The 15,402-nt window shown below is 41.8% G+C and overlaps 1 protein-coding gene across 1 annotated transcript in view; it reads left to right on the top strand.

Moving 5' to 3' along the window:
• Positions 1 to 10,970, top strand: part of mbtps1 (membrane-bound transcription factor peptidase, site 1) — a 29,108-nt gene extending 18,138 nt beyond the window's left edge. Inside the window, exons 12-23 of the mRNA XM_030053282.1 lie at positions 715 to 859; positions 1,483 to 1,671; positions 2,094 to 2,266; positions 2,536 to 2,651; positions 3,195 to 3,351; positions 5,039 to 5,163; positions 5,330 to 5,407; positions 5,581 to 5,721; positions 6,415 to 6,546; positions 6,772 to 6,898; positions 7,743 to 7,873; positions 9,916 to 10,970. Of these exons, the coding sequence (XP_029909142.1) occupies positions 715 to 859; positions 1,483 to 1,671; positions 2,094 to 2,266; positions 2,536 to 2,651; positions 3,195 to 3,351; positions 5,039 to 5,163; positions 5,330 to 5,407; positions 5,581 to 5,721; positions 6,415 to 6,546; positions 6,772 to 6,898; positions 7,743 to 7,873; positions 9,916 to 10,118 (1,717 nt within the window). The 3' untranslated portion in view covers positions 10,119 to 10,970. The remainder of the gene's footprint in view (positions 1 to 714; positions 860 to 1,482; positions 1,672 to 2,093; positions 2,267 to 2,535; positions 2,652 to 3,194; positions 3,352 to 5,038; positions 5,164 to 5,329; positions 5,408 to 5,580; positions 5,722 to 6,414; positions 6,547 to 6,771; positions 6,899 to 7,742; positions 7,874 to 9,915) is intronic.
• Positions 10,971 to 15,402: the final 4,432 nt, after the last annotated feature.

Below are 15,402 nucleotides of genomic sequence, written 5' to 3'. Positions count from 1 at the left end.
TAAAATCGGTTACTGTTGATCAGCTAATCGATTAATGAATTAAGCAGTAAACACACAGAGGCCTTTCCTGTTATCGCCTCTAAGCTCAAACTTACCAAGAGAAAGATCTCCAAACGAGGGTTAGTCTAACATTTTGGCCTTTTATTAAAAATGTATTATCAGCCAGCCAGTACCACCCTACTTCAGTATTATGGATATGTTGCAGATTTTGATTATACTTAGTAATTTTCTGAGGGATCAGTTATACATGTATGTTTTCTACAGAAATCTCTTAAGCTTAACTATTTTTTAATGCAATATTTTGATTTCACAGAAGTATGCATGACTAGATATGAATATTAACATTATTATTATTGTTATCATGGGCTTCAGTAAAGTGTTAGTGTCCTTTGGTCAAAATTCCGTTTCAAAGGGGGGACGGGGGAATGCTTAATTTTAGTATCAGCCTTCAGAAACCTACATTGGTCAAACCCTGCTACAAACATGATTTTCTGTAATAATGTCGCTTTTACACAGCTGTGTCTTTGTTTATTGTGCTGGCCGCTTATTTTATAATCTTGTTTCTGCATCATTTATTTGTCTTCATTATGAAGCACTTTGTAAAATTAGTTTCTAAAAACTGCTGCACAAATGAACTCACCATTAGCAGATACACACACACACGCCCATGCAGTCTCAAACATTATCCTACGCTGTGCTTGTCTCTCTCTCCAGTCTTTCTCCCAGCTATATCGACCTGACTGAGTGCCCATACATGTGGCCTTACTGCTCTCAGCCCATCTACTATGGGGGGATGCCCACCATCGTCAACGTGACCATTCTGAACGGTATGGGTGTCACCGGCAGGATCGTAGACAAGGTACACGTATAGTTGTTGTTCATTGTTGCATTTGTCAACGTAAATTGTCCAGTTGTCACAAAGAAACTAAAATAAATGCTGACATTGGTTCAGTCTGGCAGTTTAGTGTTGGTCCGACCTCGGGGCTTCATGGAGTCTCAGGCAAGTGATGCAGCTGGTTTATCAGCCGGATGGCCTGTAAACAAGGCAGACTGATACTTGAGAGTAGGCACTTTTTGGAAGGACTCACAGCGCACCAACAGGACTAGAAGTTAATATCTTGATGAAGGATCTTTTATTGATGCTCCAGATTCAATTACATGTGGGTGCAGTGGATTAACTGTGCTGTGAAAATCTGAGATGGGCTAAGGCAGACAAAAAATCGTCCAATTATGTGAAAAGACTTTCCTCAGTAGAAGAATACAGCCTTTTTATGATGTTAAACAGACAGCACAGCCACAGAGCCAAACTGAAGTTACAGATTTTAGTTTTCTGTGCCGCTCAGTAAAGAGCAGACATGACTTGTAGTGAATATGCTGGAAACTGTTTCTTACTTTTTCTTTCCCTGACTCACCTGGATTTTTCTCTTGATGGACATGCTTTGTGAAAATCTTCTAAAAAGTTGCTCTCTCCTTCCTGTGTAGCCCATCTGGCAGCCCTACCTTCCCCAGAACGGTGACCACATTGACGTGGCCGTCTCCTATTCACCGGTGCTGTGGCCGTGGGCCGGCTACCTCGCCGTCTCCATCTCCGTGGCAAAGAAAGCGGCATCATGGGAAGGTATTGCTCAGGGTCATGTGATGGTCACAGTGGCGTCGCCTGCAGAGAATGACGTAAGTTGCAGTAACCGCAGTGACAGTCTAATGTCGTGTTTTTATTTGCTTGCTTTGTTGAAAGATGGGAAAATGGGGTAGTATGAGTTTTTAGTAGGGATTATTTTAAAATAGATCTTTCTTTTCCAAACAAAACTAAATCCTTAACAATAACTCTCTGCATAAAAAATACCTTACAGCCCGCAGAAGTGCATACTATACAGTCAGCTGGTCACCCCTCATTAAAACATCTGTTTCCAGTCAATTTTGTGAAGTTCTTAGACATTTGTGAAGGATTTCACGTTAAGTGTATGTAGTTTTTGCCTACACATATTCATTATGTTTTGAAGATTTTTGAAAATCAAATGAACATCTAAAATGTGTGACCGTCTTCTCCACTGTTCTAACACCTCTCGTTGTCTTGACCTTTTCAAACTGTGCAGTCTGAGGTGGGCGGCGAGCTGACCTCCACAGTCAAGCTGCCAATCAAAGTTAAGATTGTGCCGACTCCTCCGCGCAGCAAGAGGGTGCTATGGGACCAATATCACAACCTGCGCTACCCGCCTGGCTACTTCCCGCGGGACAATCTCCGCATGAAGAACGACCCACTGGACTGGTCTGTGCCACAGTTTTGTTTTTCACAGACTCTGTTCTTTCTATAATAGGCTGATTTTGAAAAGTCTTCCTCACAGATGTATTATTGGAAAAAAGAATGTAATTACCACATTGGGGAAATCCCAGGGGGTCCATTTTTGGCACCACATCACTGATTCCCCTCTGTAGCTTCTCAGTGATTTGATACAACAAACTTAATACTATGTTTTCATTTCATGGAAACATAATAATCAACCCACTTTGTATTTGTGCTTTCCCATATGTTTCTAGGAATGGGGACCACATCCACACCAACTTCAGAGACATGTACCAGCACCTGAGGAGTATGGGATACTTTGTTGAGGTGCTGGGAGCTCCCATAACCTGTTTTGATGCCAGCCAGTATGGTAGGAACACACACACACACACACACACACACACACACACACACACACACACACAGTTGCCATACTGCACAGATAAAACTGTTACAACACCATTGTGAAAGTAATTATCAGCTACATTTTCTACTTGCTGATTAATATAATGGCAATTCAGCTTATATCCAGTTCATGAAAATTTATATTAGTCTTTCTAAACATGTTCTTAACAGTAATAGCCATCATAACTAAACAGACAAAGAAACAAGTGCCACTCACAGAAAGTCAAACTCCATCAACAGCAAATCCCTGGAAAAAGACATCACAGTATTGGACGCACTGTTTGATTGACAGGTGATCTCTGGGAAGTGCAGTGCAGAAACACAATAGCAATGCGTGCTTAGCGTCAAAGATGGCACAACAGAACGCGGAATTAGAGGATTATCAGTTTGAATTACTACTACAGCTACAGACGTTAATTAATGGTGTCTTGCCTCTCAGACTATGGCTCATCACTCACTGCTAACCACTTGCTAACACAATAAACAAACAGATTGTTTCTCTCCGCAGGCACATTGCTGATGGTGGACAGCGAGGAGGAGTATTTTCCCGAGGAGATCACTAAGCTGAGAAGAGATATTGACAACGGCCTGTCGCTCATCATTTTCAGCGACTGGTACAACACCTCCGTGATGAGGAAGGTCAAGTTCTACGACGAGAACACCAGGTACATTCAGCTTCCTTTGAGAATTTTCATGCACGGGATACCACTATTGATAAGTGATGTCATAGCAATGAGTAAGGGATAATTCACAACGAGACAAACTGTTATCAAAAAACAATAACAATAACCCCCCTGCACTTTGCTTTTGGGGGTTCATTGCCTCTGCCTTGTAATTGGCTAGTGTTTGCTGGGCTGCAATCAGCTGTATCTTCTACTGCAAAATGCATCCGCTGTTTCCAATGGGGATCCCCGCCCAAATGTTGAGTAGCTTTGTAATAGACCTTGTTCACAGCAGGCATTTTGACATGAAATAGCAGGTAAACACCCGTGTTACTAATGACAGTACTGAGGGATCTGTTCCATTAAAGTTTAACAGAGCCAGAGAGCTGCTGTAGTTCATGCTGGCTCACTGGAAAGACTCTGCTACACTTACTACTACACAAGACTACAATTACATGAAACGAAACCTTAATTAATGTTATTAGTAACACCTGTCTTTACCTGCTATTTCATGTCAAAATTGCTGGGAAAAAAGGCCTATTTCAGTCTTCTTTGATATATTTCTTGTATTATAATAAGTCAAGTGAGATGCTAGTGCTTAAGTTTGCTTATTGTAATATATTGCATGGTTTCCTCAAACTAAAGAAAAAGAACACACTTTTTGCTGTGATAAAACAGAAAAAGATGCAGCCTCTCGCAGTCTGAAAATTCCAGTATTCACAGCTGATTGTGCATTCCTATGAAAAAAGGCTTGTACGCTGTTTTTCTTTTATTTGTGAAGTTCCTGCAATCTGCTTCTGTAATATCTCCACCATACATTTGTTATGAGTTTTCTCAGGCCAGATTAGCTGGATAACCTTCCTGTGCTCAGTAGTTAACTGCCTACTCTCATTCCTCTCTATCACTCTGTCTCTACAGTATTAAATGGTATTTATGGCCCCTAGTTTGATGTAGTAGATGTAGTCCATCATCAAATTTCTGATTCAGAGCTCTTCATGCTGTGCTAACCATTACTCACGCCTCCTTTCAGCTCCGTTTATATCCCGTTTGAGCTGTCACAGGATATCCGCAGGCCCTTAAAAAGGCTCAAGTACAGTCAAATATACCCTTCATGTCTTGAAAATATTAGAAACGTAATTGACCAGTGATGGCTCTTTTGAGTTCCGTGCATTCTTTTCTTTCTAGCCACATCTCCCTTTTTCTGGAGAAAGACGCACAGAGCTGTGTTCAGTTTGCAGCACTGCTTTTTCACTTGTGAAATGTGTTTTTATTGTTAAGTTGGTCCTAACTTTCCTCATGCTAACTGGCGATGAATTTGTTTTGGAATTCTCATCTTTACCTCTGTGAAACGTGAAGTTAATTTGAAATTTCAGGCATTGCTGGATATTGTAATGATTTAGTGTACTGTAAATGATTGTCTTTTTTGTTACTGTTTTTTTTTTTTTAACATAGTCTGTATGTGATGATGGATGATTTCCTGAAATGTTGATGTACAAGTAATTTTCTCACACAGTCCTCTGGTGCAGTGGCTGGTATATCGACTGCAGATCAGATGATGCAATCTGTCGGCATTAGTGGATGATTTGTTCTATTATTTTCTGGGTAATTTTCTGCTATAATTTGCTGGCACAGGTGGTTGCGTGTTGTGACTGAAATGTTGTGCTTTAAATCTTCTCACTGCTTCCTGCAGGCAGTGGTGGATGCCGGACACAGGGGGCGCCAACGTGCCGGCTCTGAATGACCTGATCTCTGTGTGGGGAATGGCCTTCAGTGATGGTCTGTACGAGGGAGACTTCACCATGGCCGATCATGACAGTAAGACACACACACACACTGGCATTCGTGTTCATTATCATCTTTTTCACTTTTTTTTTTTTTTTTTTTTTAAGAATATTGCAATACAAATCATCACCTCTGCATCTGTCTATCTCTCTCTTTCTCTCTCTCTCTCACTCGTTCTCTCTCTCCCGCTCTCTCTCAGTGTACTATGCCTCAGGCTGCAGCATCGCCCGGTTCCCAGAGGACGGGATAGTGATTGCCAAGAACCTGAAAGACCAAGGTACCAGTGTCCTTGTTAAAGTATTAAATCAAGATGACTGCTCGACAGTCATGGCTAACAGCCATACAGCCACAGGACTGACAACTTTCTAATCTGTGTGTTGAATTCAGCTATAACTCTACATTTTGTGGTTGTGTGTGTGTGTGTGTGTGTGTGTGTGTGTGTTCACACAGGCCTGGAGGTGTTGAAACAGGAGACAGCGGTAGTGGAAGGCGTTCCAATCCTTGGATTATACCAAACGCCTTCTGACGGTGGCGGTCGCATCGCCCTGTATGGAGATTCTAACTGTATAGATGACAGCCACAGGCAGAAAGGTAACTTCACTCTCAAAGCATGTGTGTGTGTGTGTGTGTGTGTGTGTGTGTTATTAGGGGCTGGTCAGCTGTACTGCCAGTGCCTCTACTCCTTTCTTTCTTACTGCAGCTGCCTTACAATGCATGAAAATGCTCCAAATTTAGCCCAAGCTCTGGTCCCTTGCAAAACAATGCGCACTAAAGTCTGGGGCACATAGACCTGATGGTGACCCTATCACATTAAAAAAAAAAAAAAAAACGTAAAAAATCAACGATGCATACTACAGTTATGAAATTTTGAGATTATTAGAAGAGGAAACTTTTGTACCCTGGGGCCTATACTTAATTATGAAATCCACCACTTGTATTTTTTTTTCTAATTAAAAAGTAATTAAGTCTAACTAATCCCACATATTTTGTCAAAAATTACATGAAAATCACTATAGAGCATCCTCAGACCTTCATAAATAAAAAAAATTGTTAGGGTTTTTCATTTAATAATATAACACATGAAACTTTTACTATAAATTGCACTTTGCACTGTTACTGTAAATTGATGCTCCCACGTGTCCAGTGTTCATGTGGAAAAAATACAAAAAATTGTGCCAGCTTCATACATGAAACCTGCAAAATATTTGAATGGAGTTAAGACAAATTGGTTTGCCATCATACCAACTCTTTGCATGATTTTTGTATTTGATATTCTTCCTCCAGATTGTTTCTGGCTGCTGGATGCTCTCCTTCAGTATACCTCCTACAGTATGACGCCCCCCAGCCTCAGCCACTCCCACAGCAGGGTAGCACCACCTACAGGCACTGAGCGCCCACTGCCACAGAGGCTAGAAGGTGAGCAAGGAATTAACGCAGTTCAGAAACAGACATTTGTCATTTGCTGCTGTCAGTTTAGATACCACTCTTACTTTTATATCTTCCTGCTTTTAAATATTCTATAATAATCAAGTTTATTAATTTCAGTATTGCTATTATCCACATGTAAATATCCACAGACAGCTATGTATGCTTGTACACACACAGAAAAGTACTTGGCTCACTACTAGGCCTCTCTTCCAGGAAACCACCTTTACCGCTATTCCAAGGTTCTGGAAGCTCACCTGGGAGATCCTAAGCCCCGCCCCCTACCAGCCTGCCCTCACCTGTCCTGGGCAAAGCCACAGCCACTTAATGAGACAGCACCCAGGTAGGTTAGAAACAGCTAGACTAGGTCAAAATCGAATATATGGCTGGTCTGTGTATGTTCAATGTGCACAATTGTGGCCAATTTGTTAGTAGCAGTGTGACTACATTTAGAAAGTGACCGTTTTGACCTCAGTTCCATGAACAGCGGCTGTACTGGACAACAATTTTCAAACTCTGACAGTCAAATAGGGCCATTTTCTAGTTTAGTTAATTTTAGTTTGCCACTAAAAGGTGACATGTACATACTACAGAACACTGATTGGTCAGAGAGAAACTGAACAGCTCTGTATACAACCAGGAAATACCAAAACAAGATGTGAAACTTCAGCATAGCAGAGTTTATTGTTTTCATCATGCCATATTGCCAACTGCCATTTACCGTCTCCCTGACTTTACCTGAACACGGCATTTGTCTGCTGACATCTGTTATATTTAATCTCCATCTTGAGAGCACCACTCTACCGATAGAGTTCATGGCTTCTTTCAATGCTTTGATTAGTTCTGCCTCACAGTTGGTACTATATAAAGAAAGTAGCTTGTCTCCAGTAGGAAGACGACGTGTTTGAGTGATACATCTTGCAGGAGTCATGAACAGAACAGTGCTTTGATGAAACAGTTGATTTGCACACAGCCTGGGGTTTTAACATGGGATTTGTCTCCTACAGCAGCAGGCAACAGTCTTTTTGCGTCCTGTCAACAACGTGTACCGTCCTGAAGCAAAACAAGCATGCGACACCAGATTTGAAGGATGCGATTTGTTTTTTGTTTTTTTTTTTGTTTTGTTTTGTTTTGCTTCTTTCTTTCACCATATTCTCTCTCTCACTCGTTCACTCGCTCTCTCCTAGTAACCTGTGGAAGCACCAGAAGCTGCTGTCGGTGGATCTGGACAAAGTAGCTCTGCCAAACGTGAGGCCGTACCGTCCCCAGGTCAGACCTCTCTCTCCGGGGGAGAGTGGGGCCTGGGACATCCCCGGAGGTAAGACCTTTTCAGCACATAAAAAAATTACATTAAGAAGGCATTGGGGTAAATTCCTAACTTTGGGATTCTGTAGATGGCATCACTTTGAGAGCCTTCTTAAAAATTCTCATTAATGCTTTGGTAAAAACATGCGGGTATTGCAGATTGAATTTCCAGCTGGACACCGCTAATGAAAATGCAGAGAAAAGATCTCTTAATTCTGAGATGATAATCTTGATAAATCCTACCAGGCATGATGATGTGTGTATGTAGAGGGTGTATTTCACCGACAGCCAGCATAACAACAATCTTAACTGAATCTAGTTTGATTGGGGTGGGGTAGGGGGTGGATTGGGCTCCGTCTGTTGGTCGCATGCTTTCTGAGCCTCTGCCTGTTTGGAGTAAAACTTGGGGAAATGGTGAATCTTGACTATAGGGACGAACATTTTGGATATAAACAGGATGCTAAGCTTCACGTCCAATATCTGAGTCAAATTTAAAGAAGCTTAAGTAATAAGGCATTTTTACATGATATCCAAGATCCACAAAATGAAAGTGATTGGCCCACCACTGTGCAACCAACACACCAAAAAGTCCCCTGGCTCCAAACAGCAGTGCCACAGACACTGGACAACACACATACAAAAAGACATGTGTTTTAATCATAGAGATGGGGCTGGGGTTTAGTGTTTTTCACACACACGCACACACACACGCACACACACACGCATACACACACACACACGCATACACACACACACTCACACACACACACACACACACACACGTGGTTGTCACATAGCTGAACTAAAATCACACACATTCTTAAAATGCCCCTCAGACACTCCTAATCCATCAGTGTGCTCATGAAAAACGCCTCTACAAACACACCTTACCAAGAATATCACTAAAGTATGAGATCTTTTCTCAGAATTACGAGGAAATTATAAGATATCAGTTAAAAAAAGATTGCTGATTTTCTTTTTCCCCAATGCAAATGTGTTACTAATTACATGGGCATATCAGTGTCACTTCATCATCAATAGCTGGGTTTCCATCCAAATATATCGAAATTTTTGAGCGAATTTTGTCAAAATGCGCAAAAGAAAATGCGAATTTATGCCTGTTTCCATTAGTTTTGTTTTGCGATTATTGAGAGGAGAGTGCGCCGTGAGATGACGTCATAAGATAGCGTCTGTGTGTCGACTGAACAACAGCAAATACTCAGCTGACACTCAACAGCTGATCAGGGACAGATTCCTGCTGAACTTGTCAGCTCTTGGGAGAAGTCTGCTTACTATTTTGGCAGCGCTAACTTCGTACTGAACCATCCTAAATAAGGAATAAGACACTAATAATAATAATAATAATAATAAGACTGTAGCGTAGAAGTTTGACGTGGTATCCGGTCCAGTCATCGTTTATTCGCAAAACCTGTTTCCACAGCAAAAGTCGCATTTTCTTTTATCGATACGCTGAGAAATCCACCCCCTCCAAGCGTAAAAACTTTTTTTGTGAATTTTCAGCCGTTTTTCGAATTTCTGGCGTTTCCATCCAAGGTTTTTTTTTTTCCCGCAATTTCTGAAAATGCGAATAAAAATAGGTGGATGGAAACCCAGCTAGTGTCTCCTCCTTTCATTTGACACCTTAAGTCATCAAAGTAACCACTTATAATAAAGAGAGAGAGAATGTGGAAAAAGCTCAACTTCCCATTAAAAATGCTGACCTCATGCTATACCACCACCAAAGACAAATTCCAATTGATACCAACCATCACAAGTTTTTGAACAACTCCTCCACCCAGACCATCAAGTAAAACAGTGTTCCCTCCCTAAGGGATATCTCATTGGTTTACACGTTAAAATGATCCCTTGCCACATTATGTCCCGCCCCAACATCCTGTTAACAGGAAATACACTAACTCAAGGAAGTAACTGAACCATGCATGCAGTCTTTAAGCATTGTTCTTCAATTTCATAGAATATTGCCAGCACATATTAATACTTAAGAGCCTGACAGATATCCGTGACTCCCCCCTCCCCTGTCTTCTCTCCCCTCAGGGATCATGCCGGGACGCTATAACCAGGAAGTGGGCCAGACCATCCCTGTCTTCGCCTTCCTTGGAGCGATGGTGGTCCTGTCCTTCTTTGTGGTGCAGCTCACCAAGGCCAAGAGCAAACCTAAGCGCAGGAAACCGCGTGTCAAACGGCCCACCTACCTCCAACAGCAGCAGCAGACAACTGGGAAGAACCCCACCGTTTGACTGGGACTGGAACTTGGAAGTACCGCTAGCGCTATCGGTGGGCCCGGGCCTGGTTTATTCCCTTTAAAGAACAGCAGCAGAGGGCTTGGCATGAATTTGAATTGAACAAAGTGTCAGAGCACCTCTAGCTCTTGGGAACCGAGGAGATACTGACAACCCTCTGAAAAGCCAAGCCTGCCACACAACTCTGCTGCAGCTCCTGGTGTCTCCCTGGGATGCTCAACCAGTTTCTCTACTCTTGTCTGTCCTGCAACTCAGTGAGTGAATACGTGTGTGTGTGCGCGTGTGTGTGTGTGTGGACTAATGATCAGCATTAGCCGACGTTACACACATGCTGTAAAACACAGAGCAACACTCTCCCGTCCTGTTCCAGACAGGCGTGTTGCCAATCTCCTCCTCCTCCTCCTCTTCTTAAGAGCTTCTTTCATTCCTCTGACCAAACGGAGTTTCTTCATGACTGAAACGTGCCTGTTGACTTTTGTATTTATTGAATCTGTTCATACCCCTAACGTTACAACATACACTACACACACCAACAGAAACACAGTTTCAGATGCACAGAAAAGCAGGTTGCGCACACCTGTTGACAGAACAACACCACATGCAGATACAACTTGAGGCCTGTTGACTCGTCCATGGACTCTTCCCTGTCATCATGTGTTTTGTATATCCTGCCCATATTTGTTTAAATTTATTGTCTATTGTCTATTCTTTGTGTTTTATATTTTATATAATGAATGAATTCTGGCCAGGCTTTCTGTTGATATTCTCCATCATGATCTCATGATCGGTAAAATAGAATTGCTAGACTTGTTCCAATATATCTCATCAATAAAAAGCATCATCATGGCACTCTGCTTGTTTCTTTGTCCCTCATTATTTTAATTTGAAATTTGTACTGGTTTTAACGTTTGACTTTCAAGTGCTTTTAATTTCAATTAATAGTGTGTTCTGACATTTCTGGAAGACAGAATGGCTAAATTTTGGAAGTAAAATCACTTTCAGCAAGCTCAAACTGGGTCGTTGAGTTTTGACCCGGAGCAACTTAAGCCAAGGATTTCCAACAAGTAAGTCTTAATTCAAGATAGTAATTATTCAGAGGCACTCAAAAGGAATGTTAAGTTAAAATGTCTTCCATAACCCTCCTGTTAGCTTCAGATTTACCAACTCCAGTATCTTAAACCTCCTGAAAAACATTATAATAAAAATTGTTACCCAAGTTCATGTCTTGTTGACTATCTAAATAGCCCCTTACATAAAACATAACCTAGGTTCTTGTGGGAATCAGGTTTTTATGTATATATATAATTCATTGTTTGTTATTGATTCCGTTTCTACTGTACCTAAAAAGGTGGCAAATGAGATGTTTAGCCACACCCTATATATAAAGACAGGTGTGTTTACTGGTGTAGGTCCCCAGGCAGTCTTTTTTATATACTTTTCAATGTAAGAGTTTTCCATTTCTAAAGAAAGCATTTCAACTTCAACTTTTCCATGTTAGTTAACATGGAAATCTCGGACGGTTTAGTCAATATCTATGAACGTGAACAGATCTCAAAAGACCCAAGACTGTAATCTGTAACGTCATCAAGGGACAAAGCCCAGAGCTGCTTCACTTATAACAAAATGTGCCATTTCCTTTTTACGGCAGGTTCTCTTTTTTCAGCCCTGTGTTGCTTGCTCCGTGATTCCCACTTTGTGTTACAGTATGTCTTAGATTTAGAGCAAAGTTACTTCAGCTGCCCTCATGTCCTCTGTGATGGGAGTCTAAAAAAGTACAAAGACATAAAGGGAACTGTCTTGTCCAGGGATTTTCAAACTTCTCATGCTTCAGATCCAAAGTTGTCCTTCATTAAGCTGCAGACCCCATTTGATGTGTTTTTGCCCTGGGGCTCCTGATATGGAAAGGTACTTTTGTACTGGTGTTATGTATTAAATTTAAACAGATTCAAAGTGGTGAAATTAAAACGTGCTCCATTTCACATCCTGGCTGCAGTCATCACACCCTTTAAGACTGGTTAAGTATTGAGCAGATGATAAAATGTACACAAGTGGAAGTTAATGTAAGCTAAATCCTTTTCATTCCACAGGTTACAGATATTAACCAAGTCTGTTTCCTTCAGCAGGGTATTGATCAGGAATAATTGCATTCCATTCTGTGTTGAGATTACAGATAATATGGACTAATTCCATCTCACTGGAGGGTTTAGTATCGGTTATGGGCTGAATTCAGTGATGCAGGCTGATTCCATCAGAGCTGATGTGCGTCGGTGTGCTGGGGTCTGAGCTCTGGCTCTTTATCCGAGCCTAATAGGCCAGATCAGCCTGTGAATCTGTCACCCGTCCTCTCGGATGACGGCCCCACTGGAGAGCTAATCTCCCTCGGAACCTTGGGAAACTGGGAAATGACCTCCGAGCCAGCTAGCTACGCTAACAAGATTTGGGAAAGCCGGTTGTGAGCGGGGGTCACATGCCCTCATTCCCTCCACGGTTCCCAGATGCCAGGACACCCTGCCGGGCCAATCAGGTCGCCTGCTCACATCCTTGTTGGGCAGCTCAGAGAGACCTTGTTCTTCCCTCATCCCACCCCCACCCTGCAGGGTCTACCTCCCCCCTTCACACCCACCCACCCACCAAGCCCTGTTTTATCTGTTGGCATCTGTGGATAGGAAAAATGCCCATATATATGTCCCATTTCTCCATATCTTCCACTTTTCCTCCTGGCCTTCCCATTCCTTTCATCACTGTTCCCATCCTCTACCATATCCCAGATATACCCTCTCCCCAACACACACACACACACACACACACACACACACACAGTCACAATATGTTTTGATGAGCCTGGAATAGGCTACTAAGTGAACAAATATGTGCCTTTGGCAGAAAGAGTCAAAGTCTTCCTTTGACATTTAGGGCTACAACTACAGATTATTTTTTCATTGTGCATTATGTTTTTCAATGCATCTATTAGTCATTTAATCTATAAAACATCTATAAAATCTATAAATAATAATAATAATACTAATGATAATAATAATAATAATAATAATGACACATGCTGTTGGAAAACCCAAGTGGTTCCTGAGTTTGATCATCAGTCAAAAAAGTTTTAATTCGACAATCATATGCATGGAGAAAAGTAAGTAATCCTTGTGAAGCTGGAATCAGCAGCAAAATGTTTGGGGTTTTTACTTGATGAACATCTAAAATGATTAATCATAATCAAAACTGTATATATATATATATATATAGAGAGAGAGAGAGAGAGAGAGAGAGAGAGAGAGAGAGAGAGAGAGAGAGAGAGAGATATTGACACTTTTTTTTGTCATATTAGCTCTCTGAAATGAATTGTCAGTTGTCCTTTTGGCCTCTTTTCATTGTGCAAGTTCCTTCAATGTTTTATCAGTTTCTGAGCTTTTGAACTTCCACACCTGAGACTTTTTCCCCTTGGGCTGACCAAATAAGAGGGCAGACCTTCTCACATGTGCTTATCTGACCTCTCCTATCCACAGTCATCTCATCACTGAAAGGCACCCACCTACAGTACTTTCTGCTTTTATTACTCCTCGCCTCCACTCCCCGGTGGGCGACATGTTTCCATTCAAGAGGCGTTTGAGGGGAGATTAGTGAATTTGGTTTTCCTCACGACTCCCTGCCTGCTTAAAGAAGGGTTACACTGGGTAATTTTAGGCCAGTCAGTCTCCTACAAACCCATTACTGTCTCTGTTACACTGTGAATTTTAAACAATTTGGGCTTGAAACGAAGTGCTGTTTTCTATTATGTGGACAAAATCAAACACTTTTTTTTTTTTTTTGCATTCCATGTCACAAATATGCATTTTGTGCCACAAGGCAACAGTTGGTGCACCCAATTCATCCTCTATCTCACCTGTGCTCATCCCCCTTTTCACCTTGCTACCCTGGCCTGATCGGCTAGTTACATTCTCTCCTCAGCTGCTTCAGATGTTTTACCTTTCCTCCGGCTTTACCACCTTCCCCTTTATGCCAATTAACTTTGTTTGAGCAGGTTAGTCTTTTTGTGGCTCGAAAAGGGAGACTGGGCTAAAAAGGCAACAGCACAATGTGTCATAGAGAGAAAACAATAACTTTTGATATAAGGCATCAAAAGGCAATCACAATGAAAGCTTTAAAAATAGAGGGAACACAGAGGAGAGGAAATAGGGAGAGCGAGATAGAGGAGGAAGCTTATATAAAAAAAAAAAAAAAATTACAAAGCAAGCCGTTTCCCTCCCATCCTCTTCCTTCCAGCCCTAACAGCAGTAAACAGCTCTTTTAATTCCCCTTTTGTCTGTCGCACTCAATATTCTGCAGCTACTGTAGAACAGGACACGGTCTTCCTTGTTGGAACAAATCATGCCGTGCATAAATTCATAGTATACATCATGGTAAATATTGCCAAACTGATGGAAGTCAGATGAAGGTCTTTTAAGGACAAAAAGCACAGCTGAAAATATTGCATTCTTTATTTTGGTGGTTGTTTGCCTCGCCTGGCAGCTTTATTTACCTCCACACCAATGAATGAGCAAACAAATGGAGCCACTTGCAATTGTCCTTGAAGTCTCTGTTCTAAAATCAAGTGGTGAAAATCACTCTTTCTGGGATCCTTGTGTTGGAAAGGCCTCTGTGCAGGATTTTGCACTCCAAATTCTTTACCACTGTCATGTCCTTTTTTTCCCTCAACATGCAGCTATAGTGGGCATGTCTTGTAAGACCCCAGAGCCTTTCACTGGTGGCCTACCCTCATTCACACAGCCACAAAGAGTGGATTTCTTTTTCACCTTTTGTGGAATTCATCTTTTCATCACTGTCGAAAACATAATCAGATTGGTTTCGCCCAGCCAGAAAAGGCATAAAAAGGTCAGCTTGTGGGTCGGTCGCTCAACTGGGCAAGAAATCTGATCTTTTGTACTTGTGTGTAAAAAAAAAAAAAACGCAGCCTACTCCATTCCTAGTCCTTCTCTCAGTGGTTTACACTGGCATTACTGCACGTGATGGCCTGGCCAGCTGGGATACAGGGCATTCTGCAGGGCTCCTGGGTGTCCCCTCTCCCAGTGTGTCCCCTCCTCTCTCCCTGTTGCATTCTTGTTTCGTCAGATTCTCCCTCCTTTACCTTCTGTCACTGTTATTTTCCACATGAAACACTCAAGACAAGCCAGATGGATGTTTCAGCCAAGTTCCCCTTCCCCGTCCCCATCTCAGATACACCTTTCCTCTCTTTTATCCGTCTCCTGCCCTCAAACTCTCCAGCTGCTCTCATCTC

Source organism: Myripristis murdjan, chromosome 6 (genome assembly GCF_902150065.1).
Source record: "Myripristis murdjan chromosome 6, fMyrMur1.1, whole genome shotgun sequence".
NCBI classification, from domain to species: domain Eukaryota; kingdom Metazoa; phylum Chordata; class Actinopteri; order Holocentriformes; family Holocentridae; genus Myripristis; species Myripristis murdjan.
Note: the sequence above shows the minus strand (reverse complement) of the source record. Positions and strands in the feature narration are given on the sequence as shown.